Source organism: Austrofundulus limnaeus, unplaced genomic scaffold (assembly GCF_001266775.1).
Source record: "Austrofundulus limnaeus strain Quisiro unplaced genomic scaffold, Austrofundulus_limnaeus-1.0 Scaffold888, whole genome shotgun sequence".
NCBI classification, from domain to species: Eukaryota; Metazoa; Chordata; class Actinopteri; order Cyprinodontiformes; family Rivulidae; genus Austrofundulus; species Austrofundulus limnaeus.
In genome coordinates this window covers 140,180-150,829 of record NW_013953290.1, presented here as the reverse complement: position 1 = coordinate 150,829, position 10,650 = coordinate 140,180, and the positions used below count along the sequence as shown (strand labels likewise).

At 39.7% G+C, this 10,650-nt stretch overlaps 1 protein-coding gene across 3 annotated transcripts in view; it reads right to left on the bottom strand.

The window, feature by feature from the left end:
• Window positions 1-296: 296 nt before the first annotated feature.
• exoc6 (exocyst complex component 6) overlaps window positions 297-10,650 on the bottom strand; it is a gene marked incomplete in the record, with an annotated part of 76,514 nt that continues 66,160 nt past the window's right edge. For all 3 annotated transcript variants that reach the window (XM_014029358.1, XM_014029357.1, XM_014029359.1), the window contains 4 exon segments: window positions 297-711; window positions 3,364-3,476; window positions 5,963-6,036; window positions 8,113-8,254. In XM_014029358.1, coding sequence (XP_013884812.1) covers window positions 585-711; window positions 3,364-3,476; window positions 5,963-6,036; window positions 8,113-8,254 — 456 coding nt within the window.

Here is a 10,650-nt window from a genome sequence, read left to right as displayed (position 1 = left end):
CTAATTTAACGTTTCTTTCTGGCCCACCCATATTTTCTCAGGCCCGACCTAAAATCAATTTCTGGCTACGCCACTGGTTTCCATCTCCCTTTTTGCGCATTAACTACTTTGCGAATCATCCAAAAACCACCTCAAGCAAGCGTAAAAACTTTTTTTTAGCCAATTGAGGATTTTTTTCCAATTTTGCTGTTTCCATCCGACTTTTTTTCCCGCATTTTTAATGCGACACTTCTAAATGCTCATCAAAAAGCCTTGATGGAAACACGGTTATTGTCCTGCTTCTTCTATGGTTTGTCACAAAAACATCTAAATATTACACCTGCTTGAATTTTCGAGGCCCAAAACTCAAAATAAAATAACTAGCAGTGGTCATGCATCACGCCTCCTAGTTTGAGAACCACTGAGTGTACGTATGTGATCGGTGTTTGTGTCCCTTTTGGATGCATGTATGTGTGTGGTTTTTCTTGTTCTACCACTTTGTCTAAATGTCCTTCAGTGAAATTTCTTGGCAGTCCAATTTGTGTATGTGACTGCATGCATGTCCCACTTATCCCTGCTGGTTCCCACGTTTTCTGTGTTTGTTGTTAGGAGGACATGCCGTTGACGAGACTCCTCAGCTGTTTGACTACAGTCTCTATCAGCTTCTGCTTGTCTCTGTCGTTCTTCCTGAACTGAGAGAAGATGTTGTTCTTCTTGCTGGTGTCCTTCATCCTGCAAACACACAAACAGTCAAATATTTAGGTTCACCAGTCGAGGCTTTCTGACGCTTTTCAGACATAATGTTAAGTAATGCCTGTGTCAGTACATAATGTTAGCATCTTCTTGTGGATGTGTGGAAATGTTCATCAACCATCCATAATGTGGAGCAATGTTTATTCTGCATCAAACAGCCCCGCCCCTTTTTGGGCATATCTTTACACTCACAAACTCCAGAGCTGTTTTATCCAACCAGAGCAGAGCAGGGTGGGACTTTCAGCAGAGACAGTGGAAGCAGCGGCTCGACTTGAACAGCGGCTGCAGCGATCAGTCCTGACATCTCCTCCTGCACTTTGCTCCTGAACTACCAGACACTTTGGTCTGTAAAACCTAACTTTATATTAAATATATGTTCAGAGCGATGTTATCCAACGGATCTGTCCAACTTTGCGTGAGTGACTAAACTCTGTCCTCCTGAGAGACGGGAACGTGCCTCAGCGTGTGTAGGCTGAGTCTTTCTGTGAGATTCACTGTTCGAGTTCTTCTGAACCATATTACCTCTAACAGAAGAACATTTATTTACGGAGCCCATGACGGGACGGGAGATTTTTTTTCCTTTGCGCTCCCACGCAATAGTATTGCGTTCCCTCGCAAAAGTCGTTTATCACTGTTGTGCTACCAGTTTATTAACAAACTCACATGTTTACCATTAGTGAGTTAGCCTACTGCTTTAATTCAGCTTCAGAATGAATATATCACACAGACACACATGGAAGTATGTCATATGCAGATATTTTAACACAGTGCAGCCACGCAACATCAATGTCAATTTCACGAACTTGTGGCGACACATCCTGTTTTGGTAACTGGATATTTCTCGCAAGATTCTGAGTATTGCTTCACGGCACCTAAAACTCGCGAGACTACGTCTGTGAGAATTTAGAAGAGGGGGAGGGCTGTCAAGGCTGGAACGTTAAATAAACAACGTTGCGCTCTAAAAGTCTCGCGATCGACTGGCAACCAGTCGGCGATCGACTGGTAGATCGTGATCGACTGGTTGGGCACCCCTGCTTTAAATGGTCTGAGCAGAGCTTGGATTCTTTGTTTTCCGGTCTTTCCTCCACATGGCATCAACACAAACCTTCTGCCCTCAAGGATCTTAATTTTTTTAAAAAGCTGGCAGCTGACTCTGCACCACTTGTGAACCCAAAGGCCACAAAATACTCCACTTCAAGTTTACAAAATCATGTAAAAGTCTTAAAAACAAAAGCTGCTTCTACATGTAATCCTATGAGAAGTGAGAGTCGTTCAGCAACTAACACGTCACACAAGCTCCGCCCCCCAGGAGCTCTGAATGGGATTCAAAAATATGTTTTTTACGCAGTTTGTAGAAAATTACATGTTTTGGTCAAATTTACAACAATATTTCGACATTTTATTAATATTCATACTACATACAACATATACTATCAAATTATTCAGTTATTTCACTAAATAAAGTAGCCTTCATTTCACCTTTAAGTTGGGTTAAACAGCAGGTCGGTGATTGCATCATTTTGGACGTCTTTTCCTGATCGAGTATAAACAGGCTGGAGACGTGACGGGCCATATATTATAATTCCTCCCTCTGCCCTCCCACAGCTCTTATAAGTATATAAACAACAATAATGGCTGGATATTTGTGTTGTGTTTGGTGAAGAGTCTGCAGAGGAAAAACTTTTTTTCTTAATGGTGGTAATGGAAAAAAGACATGAACATCAGCTGCATGCTCATGTTCAAGTGGATCAAACCAGCTGCTCTTCTAGCAACAGGCTTCAGTGAAAAGATCACATTCAGAAGGAAGAGCTGCTGGAAGTCCTGCTCTGGTCCTTCAGCGCTGCGGTGCTCCTCAAGAATAAACACACCCACCAAGTTCTGACCAATCACACACTCTGAGCTGCAAGGTCCGCACTGCAGAGTTCTGACTGGGGGTAACGCACACGACCGCTGTCACCGAGGACCGCAGCAGGAGAGCAGACGGACGTTGCTTCATTTTTTGTCCCTCAGCAGGGGGACTGAGACGTGCGACTCGAAGCATAAACCAGCCTTTAGTCTGAACACGTGAAGAGGGAGTTTCAGTAATCAATATGTGAGTACAAAACCATAAATCATTTTTCTAACTCTTGGAAAGTTAACTGAAGGTGTAATTTAGCTATGATTTCTACTGGAGGTAACTGAACTGAGCTACAGACTGGTTTGTTAAATTTGAGTTGTGGGTTCAAAATGACGTTTTCCATATTTAGAGTGAGCAGCACGAAAACCTGTGGACTGGATAATATTGTCAGGAGCTTGAATCAAAGCAAAAAATATAAATAAATAAAAAATAAATAAATAAATGAAACCCTGTGGTTTGACTCTGATTTAGTTGAAGAATTTTTGAGGACATCCAGTTTACAGCAGTAAACAGGCTTAACAGACAGAATATCATCGATAAAACTCACAGCTCCCCCTTTATGAACTGACCCAGGAACAGGTCCAAGAACAGACCCCTGAGGCATGTCACGTGTCAGAGATGAATATATTACCCGTCACATCACAGGACGATATGTGTTTTTGTTTTTACAGAAAGGAAAATGTTCCGTGTGTAACAGATTAGTTTGACAGCAGCTGGTGGAGTGCTGTTCTTACTTCTCCAGTAGAGCCAGGGCGGTGGCTGGGTTCACTCTCAGGTACTTTGAGTTTGGCTGGCCATAGTCTGCCAGGTAAGTAGACCAGTCCCACACCATGAACAGGTCCAGGAGCTACAAGAAGAGACGCCATTAAAACACACACTCACACACTTGCCAATATCACATTTATTGGATAAAAGGCAATCATATAATTTAGATCAGATGAAGTGAGGCCAGAGCTGATAACATCTTACTGCAACAAGTGTAACTATATTTTATCAAAAGAAATATAGCACTGGTAGTCCTTTGCAAAGTACAAATTAACTTTAAGTTATTTCTTATTTGCCAGGTCAGCAGATTTGTCTTTAAATTATTTTATTTCACTCAGAGAGTGAAAATTACTTAAAGCACATGCTGTCAATAGGACCCTGCAAAATACCAGTTGACCATAAAAGGCCATATGCTAGTAGGGTTGGGCATAATCGTATCGTGTGCAATTAATCGCCAGAAAAACATTAACCGATTACTTTTTGGCACTTGAAGATTAATACGATTAATGCCATCAGGCAGAGTCTGCTCGCTGCTCCTCTCTGCTTCAAATATGATGAACATTAAAAAAAGGTTTTGTAATTCATTTATCTATTAACACCATTTGAAATTTGAAGTATAGCCTGAAGTCTGTATTTTTGACACAATTTGGAACAGATTTTTATGAAGAGCAAATCTTTCCCACTGAATTGGTCATGTGACTAGGACATAACGGTGTCCAAGGACTCCAGGGGATTAATCGTCAAATTAATCATTATCGGCTAAATACCCCAATTAATCGTGATTAATTTTTTGCCAATATTGCCCAACCCTATGTGCTAGAAAATAATTTTACCTTTCTGACTGATCGTTCATACTGCCTTGACATTTCTGTTTTGTATCTCTTTTATAACTGCTACGAATTGTCATAATCTGTCCTTATGATTTAGAGGCACTACTGAAATCTGGTGTCCTCGTCCCACATTGAAGCCATTGTAATATTTGTCATTCTGTCATTGGTTGTTCAATGCTCCGCCCAGATGTAAAAACAATTTCCTGTTTGTTGCTAGTTCAGTTTGCGGTTTGCCCAGAGCTTTGATTTTCTCTGGTCACGTCGCGGCTTGTCTTGCGAATGCAAAACCTTTTATTAAATTATTCAACGACCATTCACGCAGTGCATCTTCCTTTTATTGACGTGTTTCTGCCTTTGAATAAATATTTCCACAACAGGCCATAAAGTTGATCATTCATTTATAATAAAAAGGATTTTTCCATTAAAAGACTATCATACAAAGGAGCTATATTTAAAAAATATCAGCTCATGCAGTCAGTTTTTGCAATTTATTTTTCATGTTTGATCATTTACTGAAATACATTTGTCACAGTAGAATTATCTCACAGTTTAGTTTCTCAAGCCTTTTTTCTACCTACCATCTGAAACAAAAAGGAATTATGGATTTGGTCAACTGGTCTCTGAACACATCTGACACTATTTTTACCACATTAAGATTGGAACGATGGGAACAAAGCTGTCTGAGTGGAACGGTTGCTTCTGGGTGCATCAGTGGTTCTTGGTGGGAGCTGGAACCTGATGTGTCTGGCACCACTTTCCATTGAAGACGTGGAACAGCAGAGGCGGATTCCTGATCTATTGAAAAGTGAAAACGACCCTAACAGTGGTCCGGGCCGTTGAGAAGGAAAGGATTCTGCCAGGCTGGAAGCACACAGACTCAGTTGTTGTGGGAGATAAATCGTAAACTGGATGTGGTTCTGACAAGAATTGCATCTCAGGAGCGAGCCTCAGCATGAGGGATCATATCTGGATGAAGCTCCAGAATGGTGAGAGGCGAGAGGACCCCAAATTCGGCTGATTGGAATTTTTTTTCGCCACTTCAGAAATGCAGTTAAGACATTAAAAAGCAGCAGGAATTCAATGATGTTTCGTCCAAAACAATCGTGTGTATCTATTTGGCTCCCAGCGGCATGACCTCGACTGCCATGCTATCTAAACTCCCCAAGGATGATATGTCAACAAGGGCTTAATTCCCTCCCACCCCCATCTGTGAACCCAAGGCTGAGGAGGAGGAAACTCTGAACTCTGGCGAGCCGAGCAGGACACTATAACATCATGTGACTCTGGACTCTGGGAGGACTAGGGTTGGGCTCTAGCATGGAGATCCACCCTCAATGTCACCGGCTCCACTGAACCCCTCCCCATCTCATGTGTTACCTGACCCAAGCTCCCTCCCCGCCCCAGCTGTCTGCTCTGTCACGAGTGGATTTTTGTGCATATGATTTTGTTTCTGGTGTAAATATTGGAGCAGAGCAATTTTTTTAACTCATCTCTCCTATTGTGTATTTCCAACTGCAAAAGGTAGTGCTACAGGTTGCACATGACATGTTCACCTGTTGCCCTATGTTTTGTTATGTGTGTCTTTTCTTGACAGGGTGTTCTTAACTGCAGTTTCGTTCTACACTTTATCCCTGATGTTATATGAATGACAATAAAGCAAATCTGACTCTTCACTATAAGCAAGCAAGGCAAAGCCAAATAGTTGAAAGCTTGTTTATATTGCTGTGAGAGTGTTTACCTGTCGTAAGTCAATGAATGCCAGTTGGAGTGTGTCACCTTGGAAGCCAGGGACTGGTTCTGAGCTGGCAAACACTAAGAAGAAACAAAAACACAATCAGTTTTTTAGATTTTGAGTCTAATTCAAACAGCTTGTAAAAGACAATGAACTTAAAGGGATCCATGATTAGTTGTAACATTAGACTTTATTTAATAAACATATATTTTAACTGTAAAATAAAGACTGTAAAAATACTGTAGGATGTTCAGTTTTTATAATTTTTAAACTAAAAATTAAAAAAAATATTACATGGACGGGGCCATTTTATTTACACGCAAAGCATTCTGGGTAAATGATGACGTGGATAGGTCCTCGGTGCGAGGCTGCTAGCGAGCTATATCCACCCTGAAGGTTAATCTTGGACAATATCTGATGATCGACTCTTTTAAATGAAACCAGAGAGCGTTGACAGAGAGGAGAAGGTAGAAATGACTCAGCCTGGAACTGAAAATATGGATGGAGGACAACAGAGCTGCTTCATGGAAGAAGAACCTCAGATTAGCCTGTTAGCTTTAGCATTAGCCCCGATGCTATCACCATATATATGTATTAGCTCAGCGCTACACATTCTCCTCTCGTCACTGAGGTCCTCCATCCACATGACAGAGAGGGGAACACAAAAATGACTCAGTTGTAACTGAAAATATGGATGGAGGACCTCAGTTTAGCTTGTTTGTTGCGCTAGCACCGAGCTAATACATATAAGGCAATATAGCGTCGGTGCTAGCGCGAAGGCTAGCAGGCTAATCTGAGGTTCTTCTTCCATGAAGCAGCTCTGTTGTCCTCCATCCATATTTTCAGTTCCAGGCTGAGTCATTTCTACCTTCTCCTCTCTGTCAACGCTCTCTGGTTTCATTTAAAAGAGTCGATCATCAGATATTGTCCAAGATTAACCTTCAGGGTGGATATAGCTCGCTAGCAGCCTCGCACCAATATTTTACAGTTAAAATATATGTTTATCAAATAAAGTCTAATGCTACAACTAATCAGGGATCCCTTTAAGGCTCAATAATATTGAAGAACATGGATGAGATTTGCTTTGGTTGTGAACATTGTTGGGTTATTGTAGTTGAAACACCTCTTTAATGTTTCATGGAGGACTAGAAGAACACCTTATGAAGTTGTAAACAAGATCAACTGGTGAAAAATTAAAATAAAAGGGGAGAAGAGAATGTGCACAAACAATAGAGGAATTACATTGTTCAGTCTTCTGGGGAAATTCCACAACGAGATATTAGAAAGAAGGCTCCAACCAAGTGTCAAATCTCAGATACAAAGTAAGTCATGTGACTTTTGGCCATTTTTAGTCATAGACCAGATCGTGAAGCTTTGCTATGGGTGTCATAAGAGGTGCAGAAAAATCTGTCCCTCTACTCAGTAGTGTCCCCATGTGATACCAAGCAGCTGACATACCATACCATTTGGGTGCCAAATTGGCTAGTAGTCTAATAATCATCATATTCAATTCAATTCAAAAATACTTTATTGATCCCAAAGGGAAATTAGATGTTGTAATAACTCATTTAACTAAAGAATTATTGTAGATGGTGATGGCTGTGGGCAGGAAATATCTTGTGTAGCGGTCTGTATTACAGTGAAAGTGAAGCCTCTGACTGAAGACACTCGACAACTGCAGAGTCATCTGAGTATTTCTGTAGATGACAGCAGTCCGACTTGTGCTGGAAGTCTGAAGTGTACAGTGTGAACAGGAATGGTGAGAGTACAGTTCCCTGTGGTGCTCCTGTGCTGGTCGATAACCCACATTTACCAATATTACACAAACACACAAATTATTTATATACATAAACGCACAAATACACTCGTGGCATTTTTCAATACCGTAAAAATGACCAGTCTGCTGACATGACTCTCTACTTCAGTTATTCACAGTATCACTAACACTATCATGATCAGATACCACTCGACCAACTATTTCCCCTCCCAAAACAGAAACACAAAGCTCTAAAAGGGGATATCAATATCGGTTGTTAATATCGTCCCAGTTTTACTTATCAGATTGTTAATGCTGATATATTGTGAACCCCTAATTTTTATAGATAAAACTAAATAAAATCTGGTTTTATTTCAGCTCCACATTTCTCTGTACTCACATTCACACTGTATAACATCTAAGTTGAACTGCTGAATGGCTCCCATACTGATCTGCTTGAGTTCTGTGTCCAGCAGCATCTGCATCAGTGACATGGACAGATGTTTACAAGCAGACATGCACGCCGTCTGAGCCACTTTTCCCTGCAGAGAGAGACAAGGGTAGGAGGGGAGGGGAGAATGCAAGTATGGGAACATCAGAAAAAATGACAAAGAATGAGAAAAATAACTTTAGGTCAAGAAAAAATGAGACAAACACTGAATAATAGCATGAAATAACAGAGTGAAGAGTAAGGATGAAAAAGTGTGGATGAAGATCAAAGAGCAGGAGATGGTGTGTCAGAAACATAAATATGAAAAAAATGTTGACTCTAAACAACATGTAAAAACACAACAAAAAGCTTTTACCACTGGCCCAGTTAGGCCAGGAGTCAGGAACTTGTGGGTAATAAAAGTAAATGTTCTTAAAATGATTGTGAAACTTTGAGTTTTTAGTGAAAACCTGTTTAAGTTGAGTAAAAGCATTTAAAATAGCATCACATGCAATTATTGCAGCTAATTGTAAAGTAATCAACTCAACTTTAGTTGACTGGTTGATTTTTCTGTGGCAGAGTGATTAGGGGAGTCATCCTGGAACCGGAAGAAGGTTGCCGGTTCGATCCCCCGTCCAGCTGTCTCAGTTGTTGTGTCCTTCGGCAAGACACTTCAGCCCTAATGCCTCTGATGTGTCCCATCAGTGTATGAATGTGATTGGCACTGATTAGTCTCCATAATGATTGTACATGTTATCTCTGTAGAGAGCTAACAGAGTGCTGTGTGAATGGATAAATGAGGACACAGGTTGTAGTGTGAAGAGCTTTGAGTGTCCTGGATGGATAGAAAGGCACTATAAGTCCAGCCCATTTACCAAATGTAAGTAAAAAAACATGAAAAAAGTGAATTTTGCATATTTGTTCCCCTTTAATATGTATTATGATAGTACAAGAAAGCCGTGTACCAGTCTGATTAATGTTACCCACAATTAAAATAAAAATATGTTCAGGTGGGAGCAGGTATTTTTCTAAGAAAATATTAGACTAGACTTGTTTTTTTTACAAGACGCAACCTGCAAGGAGGGACATAAAAAAATAACAAATAACTAATTAAATAAGTAATGTTCACTCTTTTCAAAAAAAAAAAAAAGTGCCAAACCTTTCAACATCTGTGTTGACTTTGATACAGGAAATTAATGTCTGCCCCACTAATATCTATGCTCATGAGCAGCTATTGACTAGACTTGATATTACTTTTTCCTTAGGAGGACATTAATGTAATGTATCTTACTGTGATACAGCAAGCCTTTTCTGGAAACAATGGGCCTCATGTAAGAACATTTTCATATTTTTATCCTAAATTTCTCTTACTTTTGTTCAAAGGGCTCATCGAAAAATGCCACGTCAGATTCAACAAACTCTTCTATCTTCAGGAAAAGTGTGTAAATGAGCTGCGTAAACATGATGACTGCCATCTGTTCATATTCAGGTGCACGAGGACAGGCGATCAGCTTAATTACCACCCCAAAAACTCCATATAAGGCCATGCTTCCTGCCCCACATACCAGGATGTGTTCATTCATGAAAATGGCAGCAAAAAGTAAAAAGAAGAACTTCTCGAGTTCAGAGATTGAAGTCCTGCTCTCAGAGATCCAGAAAAGGAAATCTGTCATTTTTAGCAGCGTCAGCTGTGGAATTAAAGGAGTTGCTGTTAATGTCGTGTCTCCCGTGGGTCGTACAGTCACAAAAATAAAAATCTAAGTTATGTGGGAGAAATGAGAAAACAAATGGTAAATAATTTTTATGTATTCAGTAGAGTGGCTCTACTGAATAAAGCCTGGACAGATGTGTCAGTCCCCCGCCATCTCCCATGCATGCAAGTGATGTCAGATGTGCTTCCAAAGAATCAAGAAAACCTTTTAAAATGTCTCTGAAATATGTCTGACACTTTGGAGAAAATAGCAGACAATCTTGCAGCTGATGTGCTGAATAAATCTGAACAAAACATTTGATTAAAACAATAACCTAATCTATGTCTGAATAAATGTTCACTTCCTTTTGGCTTCATTATATATATACCGAGACAAATTAAACTTCAATTAATGCATTATTTAAGTTGGTTTGTAGTTTGAGATATTCATATTAATATTGTAGTGTTATACAACAGCATTAAAAGACTATTTAAATTATATCGTTAGTCTACATTATTACATTTAAAATTATAATTCTAATTCAAACAGAAAAGCCTATTGTCAAGATAATTATGGAGTGTGACTTTTATTCAACTCAAAATATCTTCAAACTAATGAAATATGAAATTATTAGTGAAGAAAATCAGTATGGATAACAGCAGACTGATTGCACGTAAAATATACGACAGGTATATTTGTTGGTGAATTTTGTTTGTATCTGAAAAATAAAAAGAAAAAAAAAGAAAAAAGAAAAAAATAGTATAGGTCTTCTGGACTGGTTCTTCTCTAATGAAACGTTTCGTCTCTCCTCCAAGAG